The 15696-nt window shown below is 36.4% G+C and overlaps 1 protein-coding gene across 1 annotated transcript in view; it reads left to right on the top strand.

Annotated features, from left to right (window-relative positions):
• The window catches only part of LOC131080032 (uncharacterized), a 117828-nt gene that overhangs the window by 77420 nt on the left and 24712 nt on the right, over positions 1–15696 (top strand). Inside the window, exon 5 of the mRNA XM_058018128.2 lies at positions 2795–2908. Coding sequence (XP_057874111.2) covers positions 2795–2908 — 114 coding nt within the window. The remainder of the gene's footprint in view (positions 1–2794; positions 2909–15696) is intronic.

The raw sequence follows: 15696 nt of genomic DNA, 5'->3' as shown, positions 1-15696 counted from the left end.
TCCCATGAAGCTGCAAGTCATACATGCTGGTCAGTGACAGTTATCAAGCAAGCCGTTACACATCAGCTTCTCTTAGAAGTGTAGGAAGAAACCATCGCAGGCAAAATAAAATCTCCTGCTACTAAAAACATTAACAGTTTGCATTAAGTTCATCTGTTGAAAATTGTGAGAGATTTTTTGTTTCTTCTATGGCCATGAAAATTAATTCATACCTTGTAGGCAAACATTTTAAAATCTTTTCAACTACTCGTCTATCTTCAAGAGTCTCACCATGAGATTTGATTTGATTTGATTTACTAGTCCAATAATTTGAGTAAAGAATGAGTCTATTGATTCATATTCTTTCATGTATATTGCCTCAAAGTCTCTTTTTAGCATTTGTAATTTAGCCATTTTCTCCTTAGCCATTTCTTGACATGTAGTTTGAAGTATATCCCATGGTTGCTTTGATTTTGTTGCTGCTGCAACCCTTGTGAAGATACTCTCATGAATTGCTTGAAATATGTAAAAGAGAACTTGGAATCCTTTTCCCTGTTATCCTTGAGCAAATCCTTCTCTACTTGAGACAATGCATTGTATACTGCTGCATCTGTAGGTTCAGGGAATCCATTCTCCACAAGCTCCCATATGTCTTGAGAAGTGAATAATGCGTTCATTGTGATTGACTAGTAATCATATTTTTTGGCATTGAACCGAGGAATTTGTGGATTTGTAAGACTTGTACCAGAAGAAGATGCTATTGTTGGCTGTGAAGATTTGTGTTGAACAATACCTTAACTGTTTGGAAAACTTTCTTGAAAACTTTAGCTCTAATAAACTTGATAACCTTCAGCTCTGCTACCATGCGAAGGGAAGAGGCAGGGGAGAATACAAAGACTAGAACAGAGAGAAGAAAAAGAGAGGCAAAATAGAGATGAACTGAAACATGATATATATTTATATATATGTCAAAATGCACAAAGTTTGGTTGCATAAATTACAGAGCTGCTGCTCTTTCTTGTGCTCAGAAAAATGAAGACAAATGGGCTCCCATTTCTGACAACTTCAAACTGTTGCTACAGAAACCTTCTTCCTCTTCTATATTCTCTGCTGTTTTACTTACAACCAAGTAGACTACTTACTTGAGCGTATATACCCAGCAAAAAGGAGCCAAAAACAAAAAACATTTATTACAATTAAATGAGCATCCTCAATCAAAGAGGGAAAATCAGAGAATGAAGATTTTGCAATTAATTCTTATTTTAAACTGTCCTAATTCAGAGAATTGGAGGCATAGCTGAAATTGGATTGAATTAGACAAATCAAATCTCTCACATGTGGAAAGACAAACAAAGCATGCTGATGGCGGGGAGAGTGAAGATTCTATGGGGGCTGAGTAAATGGTGGTAGGTTTGATTAAATCCAACAAATTTCAAACCAGCTAGCTCTAGAAGAGCTAGGAGTAGCACATCGAGATAACCCTTGAACTAAAATGAAAAATTGAACCAGGTATAACAATATCTCATAATTCTTTTGATAAGAAAGTACTTTGAGAATGAAGTTCTTAATGAAGTTTTAAAATGATACTATGTAAAACAAGTTGAATCAGATTAATATGTAAACAAAATTAGTTGTGTAAAAGCAGAATTATGTCATAAACTTTTTGGATGAGTTCATTTTGGTTGTGTATAGACAAGATTTCTAAAAGGTGCTTCCGGTACACAAATTCTAAAAGGTTATTTGTAGATTTCTAAAATTAACACAGTTGGTAGTATTCAGATTACAGAGATATAATTTGCTGCTCTAATAATTGCAATACTGAACAGAATATCTGAAAGCTGTCTATATACTGCATGTAAAAGTCTGTTTATATATCTCTTATGTTGTAAAGGTGCTGAGTTGGTGCTCAAATTGAAAAATTGATGATTGTAAGAGTTGGTGCTCTCAAGTGAGGAATTTGGTGATTCCATAGGGTTGATGCCCTTAAAGCATTGTATACATTTTTGTGAGGCTGGATTAGGACAGTAGATCCTAGCAGCTTTTCTCACCGTGGTTTTTCCCATTCTGGGTTTTCCATGTATTTTTTTGTGTACTGTTCTCCACTTGTTGCATTTATTGAGAGTTCTGCTTTCAAGAATACTTAATCGTTTAAGGATTTGAAAATTTATCTACTACTGATTCACCCCTCCTCTCAGTAGTAGCATTGTGTTCTACATGTCTAAACTTGAATTTTGATGTTATGCAATGCTAAACTTGTAAATATTTGAGTTTCCACACGCACATATATTGCCATACCCTGCTGTCCCCAAAAATTGCCCCCTCCAGAGTGCTTTCCCTGAAACGTGCCCCACTGTCCGTGTCCTAGAAATGCAGTGGAACATAGTAATTTATAGCTGAAGTTTTCATTTATAAAGGCCAATGGCCTCAGTGGAATGAAGTAATGGGATCATGGTACTGCATAAAGCTCTATATGCCACTTAGATTATATACTGTTTAAGATCTCAGTGGCTTCGTTGTTAGATTATTATACTGGTGTATGTTGGGATGCTTCCAGAAGTACTTATTGTCATGATTCTTGGTTTTCCAAGGCCAATCTACACATTATAAGAGTTACAGTGTTAATTATTTCGCATTTTCTGAAGTTGCATATAGATACTGTATGTAATTCAGGAACTTATTATTCTTCTACTGAAAATGTGAGATGCTTCTCAGCTAGTCTCCATACATTACTGGAAATTGTAAATTTAACATTGATGTAAAATTATAATATACAATAGATTCACCCATGTTATTTATTTTGTGTTGCCTTGGGTAGGATTAAAAGCTTGATCGACAGTGATGCATTGAGGATCTCTCGATTGTCAGTATTGCTGATTGACATGCACAAAGATGCAAAAGGTCTAACATTATTTAATCTTCCACAAGTTAGGTATGCCTTTTTCCCTAATTGCATGAATTGTTTGTGTAAAATTTCCTCCAGTTTTTAAAAGAACCATTGAATAGAATGCTACACGAGAATCTGAAATCTACATGAGCAATATCATATCAAGTTTGGGTGCATAAAAATGTGTGTTTGCATTGATGTTAATGCTTGCTTGGCTTGGTTTTCATATAAAATGATGATATAAATGCTGTTATTAAATTAAAGTGCTTCGCATATCAGAAACTAATTATGTTCATCTTTTCTTTCTTCATAAATTCTTGATCAACAATTTTGAGCTGCCATTTCAATGTATGGAACAAGCTCTTGGAAATGTTACACAGGAATCCAAATAATCGTTGCAAGCCAAGGAATTTGTGAAGGTTATCATTGTGTAGTGAATGGTAGGATACCAAGGAAGGGAATTCTTTTCACTTCTCAATTTCAAGTAGGTGAAGATAGAGCACAAAAAAATAGAAGAAAACAGAATAACAGGCCATAGGAGAACTAGATGGCTTTCTCTAACCTGTTTGCATATCACAATTAATTTTTGTAGATGCTTATTATGAAAATCGAGAGAAATGTACAAGCTGGTAGAAATCTGCAAAGTTAAGAATTGTATTGATTGGCACAAGAGAAGGACAATATGATTGTGGAAATTCTGTAGATTTGTGTGGACAACAAAGTCATTTTCTGGCTAGCCACCCTGGTGCCTCAAATTTACTAATTACTGTCCCTTTGCCAAAAGAAAACAAGCTCCACAATCTCCTTAAGTATCAAAATATTCACGCCCACTCCCACAAGAGACAGCACCTCCTTATCCATAGGATGGAATGAACAGACTCCTCAGTCACCCAAAATAGTTGTGGCCCCAAAGATGACCAAGAAGCCAAACCCTTAAAAAATATATCCATACAAATTGCTTTGGCCAACATTAATGATTGCATACAAGGTCTAGTCCATAGTGGGCAAACTCAGACTTGGCAAAAACTCGAGAACTTGAAAAATTGCTTAAATTTCTTTAAGAACACATTATTTTTGCAAAATTTAATGAAAAAATATGAGTCCATCAATGAGTAGAAAATGTTTTCTATTAAATTTGATTTGTTTGAATACAAATTGAGTACAAAATTGCATCATCATGCATAATCCTGAAGGCTGCTACAATAGTTAGCTTGTAACTATTATGAATTTATGATGATTGCCTTTGAAACTCATCATCATAATTTATAAATTGCATATTATAAGTTTTACATCTTTCGCTTCCCTAGTCTATTGAAACTTTGGGGATTGGTTCTAATCCTTGGACTCCGTTGTAGCTCCTAGCTCGACATTAAAGGATGTGTTTGTGGCTCTCACTTGACCGAATCAATGACCTCCTCTGATTTGTTGTCTACCTTTCTTGTGCAAAGCTGAAGGTTAGGTTGTATTTTATAATAATAACATTTGAATCTTTGATACTAATTGTATGATACTTCATCATTTCTCAATGGTATTTATGATAGTAATAAATATAATTGTCTATGTTGTCGATTCTGGTCTGTACTCCTGAATCCCATTATTGTTATCAAATTTCTTATATGAGAATAGATCCTAATAATTAGTGGGGGGTCTAGGAGTGGAGACCCCAATGGGGCTGAGAGGCAGCATCCTTCATGGAGGTTTGGGGGCAATGGCCTCAATGGGTTCAACAGGTGACACCCACCCCGCCCTCGCCCTGTATCGCGACAGGGAGCGCGCAAGGGGTGTTGCCCCCAAACCCCCATTGAAAAATATGGGGGGAAACTGCGTCGATAGAAGTAGGGAAAATTTAACCTTTGAGTCTGACACTGATTGGATCGACCAGGGAGATATAGAGGCTGAGACTGTAGCCATGGCAAAGGAGGAGCAGAGAGCACGAGCACAGACAGGAGATTCAGAGGCAAATAGTGACACTGAAAGATCCCTGATGGATCTCTTTTACCAATCTGCTGTAATTTTTATTTATTTAAATTGATTTTTCCTGCTTATTAATATTTTCTTTCAGAAATAGACAGAAGTTGCAGAAGGGTTGAATTCTTTTTGTATTTTGATGATTTTTCAACAAGTAAATAATGAAGTACAAGTACATGAACAAAGTACAGAAAATGAAGTTCATATACAGCCAAAACAAATTCGATTCAAGGCAGATTTCTGAATATAAAATCAAATATTTGACCAGATGAAGATTTCCAATAATTTCAGGAAGATTACAATCAGGAATAATTCCAACCTGGATGCTGAAAGAGTAACATAACTAGGAATGAAGTTGTGGCAAGATTCCAGCCCTCCAAGTGCTGCACGTGGGAAGGAAAGTGGCTGCCAGGTACAGCCGTACGGCTGCCAAGTACACCCAACTGGTTAGAAACCCCAAACCCCACGCTGAACTCTGTCAGAATTGCTGAACCTCCAGAAAGAATGCCGTACAATCTCCAAGATGCTAATAGCTGCAAACAAATCCAAACCACTGTATTGGGGGCTACGTCCCAAACAGGCAAGGCATTGGGGTTGGCGTCCCAGATGCTGAAAAGCTCTTCCAGAGCCAAATCTCAAATCCAAGATGTAAAATGTGTAAAAGATAATAAGAATTAGGTCTCAACTTCCTTATAACACCTTCCCACTAAGCTCAAACCCTAAAAGTGACTCAATGGGGCGTTTAGGGTTAAAATGTTATATTTCTCATTTTAAGTTGTCAAGTGCATAGAAAATGACCTTTTTTCAAATATAAAGAAATCCGTTCACCGAAAGGATCTGAGTCAAAAGAGAAATATTTAGAAAAGTCCAAGACCTTTCCAACGAGCTATCACACCAAGGGATACGCATCCAGATGAGGTCAAAAACCCCTTATCACTCCAAAATGGCTATAAACATAGCCTTATTTAAATAATTAAACGCTAACTTAAGAAATATTTAAATATATTAAAAATATATCCCAAATAGCTGTAGAAGGCTCAAATGACTCCAAAAACCTGAAACGGAATTTGCCACCTGTCTATGACTGAAGTCGGAAATCATGGATCAACTGGCAGTCTCATCCCTAAAATCTAGGGATGTTCCTAGAAACTAGGAAACACACCCAAATCTCCTGAAACTGAAACCATCTAAAAGGTCATGAATAACCTCACGACTGGCAACTGTCACGACCTCCTAAAATTTAGGGATACCCCCTAAAATCTAGGAACTGCTCCAAACTGGCTCCAAACTGCCTGTAAAGCCAAAATCCAATCACTATATGCACTGAATGAGTCCCAATCAACCTCTGCTAGCCTACGAGACTCCAATGATAGGCCAACTCCTCCGTCTCCGATGTCCACTCTAGAAAGGGGACATGACAAGCCTCCCCTCTCGGAGTTGCTTGCCCACAAGCAACTGAAACACCAATCCTCCACCATCCCAAATAAGATGTAAACAAATCATTGCATGTAACTGCTGCTCATCTCTGATATAAACAACATGCAATGCCCCGGTTTGGAATGGCTCCTCAAAATGCTGAAGCACCTGTGCTGTCAAATCAACACTGTTTGGGTCCCAGAGCGAAGCATAGCTCCCGCTGAATACCTCAAGTGAGCAATGGAAAACTATATCATCTCCATAGATCAAATATCCATAAATGCTAAGACCACTAGTGTGTCTGTGATCACCAACATGCATAACATCCGTCATAATATCCAATGAATGCCAATCCATGGAAGACCCTCTGTGATCTGACCCCATCTGACACAAGTGACACACAACTGCCACACACTGCTGCTGATGTGCCGGAAGATCTAATGCCAACTCACTAGACAATATATAATACTGACTAAAATCATCACTGTCCAAGCTGGCATCTAAAAATATGTAATCACCAACTAGCAATGAAACAATCACCCTGTCTAGAGAATCAGGTGAAATTGCCACATCAACTGGCTCAAAGTACTCACTAGGAGTAACATCACATAACTCATCCACGCCAGCTATCTGATGACAATCAACCTGTGGATCAACTGTCGTCCCACTCTGCTCGATAAACTGAGATGGATAGTGGGTAAACTCCAGCTCCATCCTCGTGATATTCCGAACATACCGTCCAAGTGTCAACAACCATTGTACACCCACGACTACATCTATACATCTGAAGTGAAGCAACCCATGTAGGATCCACGAAAGGAAGGTACTACACATGTCTATACCATGATCCCACACAAACCACCTGTACGACATAAACTGCTCCTGCTGCTCTCCTCTGATATAAGTGCCATATAATCTTAATATCTGGAGCAACATACTATAATCCCTATAAGACGCTGTATCAAATGAATCAACACCTGAATCCCAAATAAAACTAAATCCACATCCATCTGTCATGAAGAGACAATGATAGTAAGAGGCATCCTCGATACCGTGTCTCTCTATAGCCACTGTGAAACCATAAATACCACCAATCTTCAATGTTGAAATGGACCCATCAATAAGACAATTTCCAACAAGCAAAGTGTGATGGAAACCTCTCCAAAACCTTTGATTAGCGGCTGCAACTTGCCCAATTTCTCCACAAGTTAGTATGTCTTCATTGGAGGATGCCAAATAAATATATTGTTTAGCCATGCACCAAATATAGTCTCTTACACGCTGATCTTCATAGCCCACTATCACATCTAAGAAAACTGAGTCACCAATTAATAAGTACATCGCTGCCCTATCATATGAAAGAGGTGACAAGTCCACAAATGAATAGTAGATGTTTTTGTTTTGCAACATGGATAAACCTTCAGTGGCTGGTCCACTATGAATGCCACCTAACAACTCATAAACTTCACACCTAGTCTTCCCAACTTGAATGTTCTCAATGCAAGGTTTCAAATTTGACTCATTAGATGAAGGAAAATTGCTGATCAAACTCAGAAAATCAAACTGATTTCTATTTCCATTCAATATATCTTCGCTGTCCTTTTCTTCCCTTGGAAGAAATAAAGATCTAATGGATGATTCTCTTTGTATCCTTGCGTCATCTAACCGATTGTGACACTCTTTGACTCTTTGGAGGTGGTGTCTTGCTTGGGCAGCAAGCGTTTTTGCTTGGGCAGCTCTATGTAACCAATCTTCATTCAACTTTTGGCAATGTTTTATATCAGCTGCCCCAAAGTACACAAAATCAGACTTATGGTGAGTTGTATTATTTGCATCAGCATAACCCATGCTTGTACCATAAGCACCCGCAAATGTAGAATGCAAATCTCTATTCTCTTCATGACCAAAGGCTGTCATATCTTGAGGAAGATAAGTTACGTCACTGCTGTTATGGACTTCAGAATTATGATCATACTGTGGTGACAAATCTTTGGATTCACTACACACCATTAAATTTCGACTTTCCTCATGGTCTTCCCAATTGAGAAGAGGAAGTAGTGTGACAAATGAATCCAAACTTACGCTGTCCATTTCAACCTCATGTTCTTCATCAATTGCTGATTCAAAATCAGTCTTTGGGCAATCTGAAAACTCATCAAACCTCTCATGAATGTCTTGTGTATTGCTTGAAGTTACAAACTCTTCCTTCACATCTTCCACCAAAAATGATGGGACAGCGTTGTAACCAACCAAAGAGGCACCAATTGGATCTACATGTCTCTCAAAATCTTCAAATAGTTTCCTACCAATCTCACTGGTAAACATCATATCTGCTCCTCTTCCTTTGCTTCCCTTGCTCTCAATTGACTCTTGTTTTGTTCTTGGTTGATGACGTGGACTTGAAAACATCAAGTCATCTTCAACTGGTACACCCATGAATTGTGTGAAGGAAAGGTGGTCACGTATCTTTTTAGGAAGATAGCAATACTTATCATAGTTGTTCATAACTATATCATTGAATGTCTTGGCAGGAGACCTTCTCCTTGTACTTGTTGAAGGAGTTGTACCCTTAGACTGTCTGGAACTCCTTGAAGGTGTTTGTTCAAATTCTTTTCCTGCTTGTTTATTTCTAAACAACCCTGTCATGATGTCCAATTTGATTTTCAACCAAACTAAACTCAAATCTGAATTAGAACTCTTGATCTTCACCCAACAGGCTGGCAAGATCAAAGCTCTGATACCACTGAAAGATCCCTGATGGATCTCTTTTACCAATCTGCTGTAATTTTTATTTATTTAAATTGATTTTTCCTGCTTATTAATATTTTCTTTCAGAAATAGACAGAAGTTGCAGAAGGGTTGAATTCTTTTTGTATTTTGATGATTTTTCAACAAGTAAATAATGAAGTACAAGTACATGAACAAAGTACTGAAAATGAAGTTCATATACAGCCAAAACAAATTCGATTCAAGGCAGATTTCTGAATATAAAATCAAATATTTGACCAGATGAAGATTTCCAATAATTTCAGGAAGATTACAATCAGGAATAATTCCAACCTGGATGCTGAAAGAGTAACATAACTAGGAATGAAGTTGTGGCAAGATTCCAGCCCTCCAAGTGCTGCACGTGGGAAGGAAAGTGGCTGCCAGGTACAGCCGTACGGCTGCCAAGTACACCCAACTGGTTAGAAACCCCAAACCCCACGCTGAACTCTGTCAGAATTGCTGAACCTCCAGAAAGAATGCCGTACAATCTCCAAGATGCTAATAGCTGCAAACAAATCCAAACCATTGTATTGGGGGCTACGTCCCAAACAGGCAAGGCATTGGGGTTGGCGTCCCAGATGCTGAAAAGCTCTTCCAGAGCCAAATCTCAAATCCAAGATGTAAAATGTGTAAAAGATAATAAGAATTAGGTCTCAACTTCCTTATAACACCTTCCCACTAAGCTCAAACCCTAAAAGTGACTCAATGGGGCGTTTAGGGTTAAAATGTTATATTTCTCATTTTAAGTTGTCAAGTGCATAGAAAATGACCTTTTTTCAAATATAAAGAAATCCGTTCACCGAAAGGATCTGAGTCAAAAGAGAAATATTTAGAAAATTCCAAGACCTTTCCAACGAGCTATCACACCAAGGGATACGCATCCAGATGAGGCCAAAAACCCCTTATCACTCCAAAATGGCTATAAACATAGCCTTATTTAAATAATTAAACGCTAACTTAAGAAATATTTAAATATATTAAAAATATATCCCAAATAGCTGTAGAAGGCTCAAATGACTCCAAAAACCTGAAACGGAATTTGCCACCTGTCTATGACTGAAGTCGGAAATCATGGATCAACTGGCAGTCTCATCCCTAAAATCTAGGGATGTTCCTAGAAACTAGGAAACACACCCAAATCTCCTGAAACTGAAACCATCTAAAAGGTCATGAATAACCTCACGACTGGCAACTGTCACGACCTCCTAAAATTTAGGGATACCCCCTAAAATCTAGGAACTGCTCCAAACTGGCTCCAAACTGCCTGTAAAGCCAAAATCCAATCACTATATGCACTGAATGAGTCCCAATCAACCTCTGCTAGCCTACGAGACTCCAATGATAGGCCAACTCCTCCGTCTCCGATGTCCACTCTAGAAAGGGGACATGACAGACACGGATGTTCCTGATGTTGGTGAGCATGGCATAGTGTCATGGGGAGCGGTTATGGCTGTTGAATCATCCAGGACCTACCTTAGACACCTTTGCAGGGGGCTGGGGCCGAAGGGTGCAGGCTCCTCTGAGCCATAGGCTTGTAGTTGTATTTACCTTTGGCATTTGTATGAAACATTTGATGATGATCATATGATGACATGGATTTTTTATTCCATGAGTTTTGTAATATTGTATACATTTGACAATATTTATATATCTATGTTTGTTATTTCCTTCAGCTACAATTTGCATTTATGCTTATATGATTGATGTATACTTGTGTATGTAATCAAATGAGCCGAGTTTGATGATGTTATTGTGTCTTTAAGGTGTATTCAATAAAGGGTGCCTGAAACAAGTTTTAAATCTTTAAAAATCTCTAAATTTCTTGAGTTTTTCACTTTCCCGAGTCCAGCTGAGTCTGGAGCCGAGTCCCGAGTCTGAGTTTGAGTCGGCCTTGCCGAGTCCGAGTCCCGTTTCTTTGCTCCTAGCGCATTCCTTGTTGCAATATACGGTGGATTTGAGGGGCAATGCCCTCGCCACCAAGGCCAATTAAGGCCTTTGAAACCACACAAAACTTTGTCACACACCATTTTCACAATTTTATAACTTAAGGGAGAAATTAGGTATTTGGCACATTTTTGTAAAAACAATTTGCTCTCCAAGTGCTGTGTGAGGAAGTGTGAGGGGTGTTCATGCATTTATATGGAAAAATCATGACCTTTTTGACTATTTTTTTTCACTTTGTTCTTTTGGTTTTTTCCATGTTTTGCATTTGTAATGTGTTTGGTGAGCTCTTTTATCAAACTCATCAAGTTATTGGTGAGTACTTGCCAAAAAAAGGGCGAGTACTCACCGAGTTTACCAACTATGGTTTATAATATTGCTATTAGGTTTCAACTGTGTAGTTTTCGAGTCAAATTCATTGACCCATGTTTCATGAGTAGCGGTCTACAAGAAGCCATATCTCATGAGAATGAATGGTCCCCTTAGAAGTCATTGCATCTAGGTGATGCTCATAGAGGTGAAGCATTGGGCCTTCTTGGGAGGTCACCCATCCCAGTACTACTCCAACTCAAGTGTGCTTAACCACGAAGTTTCCTCCAAGGTTAAACCCAACTATGGTTTAGTCAATGCCTTGGAAGTCACACACATAGAAAAGGAACTTGGTCAGAAATGTACCAATTTACTGGTCACAAACATACAATTCTTGAGGGGCAACCGAATGGCAATCAGTAATTGCCTTAGCAAGTTCATTATCTTGATATCCTTCAAAAATGCTCTACAATTTGCTCAGTCTCTCTAAAGCAATTAACTAGAGCTCATATATGACAAAGCAAAGATACAGATGGCTGGAGCAATTCATTTCAAGCACCAAATGGCTTCCTAAAGGGAAAGAACGACTTAGTTACCAAATCCAGTTGGATTTGATTCAGATCTGGTTTGGTTTGGATTTTTCGGACAGTCCATATTTGTCCACTTTGTTCTATATTTGGCAATTGCTATAGAAATTTTATTAATTTTTTTAATTCAATATTTCCAATTTAATTTGACATTTTGAACAAATTGAGTTTTTGGAACCTAGTAACTATGAAGCATGGAGACCATTGCACAATGCATCCACCTCAACCATAAAAAGGGTGAATTGGAGCTTCACACTAGGCTCCCCATGCAGGAAGAAGCATTATGTTGGACTTGGAACTAGCCTAGGGTGGAAGGCAGGCACAATAACTTCCTTAACCTTACAGTAGAAAGAAGATGCACTCATGGACATCGGGGGCTATAAAGATATACAAAACTGAATATTTGCTTGCTATTTATTTAATAGATTACTATGTTACTTTACTAGTTGGTTATTATGGCCACCATACCAACTTTCATGTACTTTTCTTATAGTTTTCTTCTAAGTTACTATGTAATTTAGTTTAGGTCCTTGTTGTCGCACTAGATAGGATGGGTCTTGACCCTAGCATGGGTTTGGGCCTAGGTTCACCTAGGGATGAGCCTGCTATCTTGGGTACCTTGTAGGTATGTCCATCTCCTAGTGCATTGCCTTGTCACCCTAGGTGCATTGTGGGTATGTTTGGACATAACCACATGGCAGCCAAGATGACCAAACATGCCCGTAGGGTACCCAATATGATAGGCTCATGCTTTAGGCAAACCCAATCTGGACCTAGGAGAACTCATTGCAAAACACATTAAATTTTTTTTCGATATATAAAAACCCTGCAAACTCTATAAATTTCACATTGTAAACTTTGTAAATTTCATAACATTTTTATCATCTACAACATTGCTGCAGATTTTTCTATCAGCGCTGCACTTTTCTAGAAAACATGGCTTTGTTTTTTGTTGAAGATTCATTTTTTCTAAAAAGAACTTTAATTCTGTGATATTGATTTAAATTTTTATACTATTTTTTTGAACATTTTAAGCAGATATTTCTTTTTGTTTTAAACTAATTTGCTTTTACTTTTAAGTATTTCGAAATGATATTTTGTGTGTTTTTTAAATTTTAATCTTTTACTATGTGGAATATAGTATTTTGAAGTTAAAAATTATAAAATAGAATAGAGTTGAAAGTTTTTAATTTTGCAAGTTTAGAATTTTTTGAAGTTTAAATTTATCATTATTTTAATAATTTTTAAGTTAAGAATAAATCTAAATTTTTGAAACGCATGTGTATCCAAGATCTGTTTCTTATATGCAACCTTTGAATATCCCATTTTTTGTCATGTTACCTTTGTCATTGCCGTTTCTGTTTCTCATTTCTAGTAACATGGATAGAGAGATGATTTCAGTAAGCATAGGGATGGCAAGCCTTTTGATAGTGTGCTCGACATCTTCATTTGGACAACAGTTTGACAATTTTGCTGCTGCTTTTGTCCACTCATGAAATAGGGCATTTGTTAGGGTGAGAGGGCATACTCAACTACACAACTCCTTTATAATATTTCATTTATCTCAGTTATATAAAATATATTATTATAATATTTCATTTATATAAATTCTATTTTGGAATATCTCAACTATAATAATTAGTATCAGCTATATTTATTTATTATAATTAATTAATTTAATAAAAATTATTTATCATATATTATAATGTAATATGATATATTTATATATTAATTTATTATATATTTTTTTATATTATACATTGTATGGTTATATGTACTGGTACTAAACCCAAGAATTTTTTTTGCTTTACTATTGAACCCAAAACCTAAGCCTAGGCTCGATCTTGTACCCAAATTGACAACTTAAGTTTTCTTGCAATACACTTTGTTCATTATCACTCAATAGTTTTCTAGTGGCTTCATTTGAATCTCTATTGGGTTTTTGTTTTTGCGGAGTCAATTCCAGTCTTGGGAATTGTGCTCATTTTTATTACAATATAGCATAGTTTATAGATGAAAACTCGCCATGGAAAAGCCCAAACGAGCAGCTCGCGAGTTGACTCACGGCTGCATTTCAAACACAAACTCGGAGGGATTTCGCTTCAACTCGCCAAAAAATTACAGGAAAACTCGCCGAAAACCTTCGACACAAGTAAGGAATGGTTTTGCCACGCGATTTTTTGTGGTAAACGGGTGATTTGGGCGCGATCTTTCTAGTAAAAACCCTTGCGCGGTGCAAAACCAAGACACAACGACTTGAAGTGATCCACAACGATTTCATTGGCAAGCAGAGAAAAAAATCGATTTTCCTTCTGCATTTTTCTTCTTTCCTCCCGCATTTTTCTTTTCTTTTGCGTTCAATAAAAAAAGAAATTAATTTCAATTTTAAAGTTTTTGTGTATGTTTTATTAAGTTTAAATTTTATTAATTTTAATTTTTGAAGCATGCGTTCCTTATAATTCCTTATAATGTATATTAAGTTTATTTTTATAAATTTAAATTTTATTTAAGTTAATGTGTATTAATATTTATTTGAATATTAAGTTTAATTTTTTTTTTGATAGGTTTAAGTTTAAAATTTTTAAATTTCATTTTTTATTAATTTTAATTTCCTTCTGTTCCTTAGAATAATATACATATATTAGGTTTGTATTTATAAATTTTAATTTTTTATAAGTTTATAGTTAGTAATTTTTATTTTTATTAAGTTTATGTTTATTAATTTTTTTTTTGCATATAATAATTGTTTTACTTTTATGATTTATTTTTAAGTGTTTTATTTTTAGTTTTAACTATAATGATTAAAATATACACATATATTAATCAAAATATATTTATATATTAATTTGTAATTGATGCATTTTGTAATTGAATCTTTTGCCAAAAAAAAATACGTGTTTTTATAAGAAATTTTAGTATTTTTTAAGTTGCTGAGTTTTTGCCGAGTCAAAAAATTTGGGCTTGCTGAGTTCTCTCCGAGTCGGAGTATGCGATCTATGCAATATAGTATAAAAACTAAAAGTTTTACATTTCTCTCTTTTTTGGATTGTAGCAAAAATCTAAAATTCCAGCAATGAATGGGCTTATAAACAAAATGCCCCAAAATTATAGAAGAAACCTGTTATCTATATAATTTACTAGTGATTTTAGTCATCCTCCTCCTTAGAGCTGTTTGTAAACAGGGAAATTATCCACTTTATTCTTGTCTCCTTGCCAAGACTCATTGCTTGCTTCAAGAAGTTAACAACATTTTAAGCTTTTCACCTCCTCCTTGGCTCCATCGATGGGTTGATAGTTGTAATAAATGATGTACATTACATGGTTGTGGAACTAGTGGTTGCCAATGTCCCATTTCCAGTCAATAGGCCCAAGTCTGAAGTACAAATTGGACAATCTCCATCTCTTTGCCTAGGTCTAGCAACACACCCATGAACATGAATGAGATATCTGAATTCACCCTATACATATGGTCTGTGACTAGGAATTCCTCCCCTAATAGCCATTGAATACCGTACAACAAAAGGCTTGAACAGGTTTTAAACACTTTTTGAATCTAGTTCAAAAATTATTCCAAGAAAAGTCATTAAGCGGTCATCTTTGATGAGATGATCACATGCATCCATATCCTTGTTGCCGATAGAGTATGGTTGTGTGTTTAATAACCATATGTTTCTAGAATGCTTCTCACACTCCTTTGGTCTCATGATGACGAGAGTTAATGTTGATATGGCATTTAATCTTTGCTTACGATCTTACGTGTGCTAGGATATCTCTCTCCATCTCAGCCATAGCTAAATCTACCAAGTAGTCCATATATTGTATTCCTTAAACACCTATGATCTT

The sequence above is a fragment of the Cryptomeria japonica genome, chromosome 3, assembly GCF_030272615.1.
Source record: "Cryptomeria japonica chromosome 3, Sugi_1.0, whole genome shotgun sequence".
Lineage (NCBI taxonomy): Eukaryota > Viridiplantae > Streptophyta > Pinopsida > Cupressales > Cupressaceae > Cryptomeria > Cryptomeria japonica.
The sequence above is the reverse complement of the archived record's forward strand: the minus strand, read 5'-3'. Positions and strand labels throughout refer to the sequence as shown.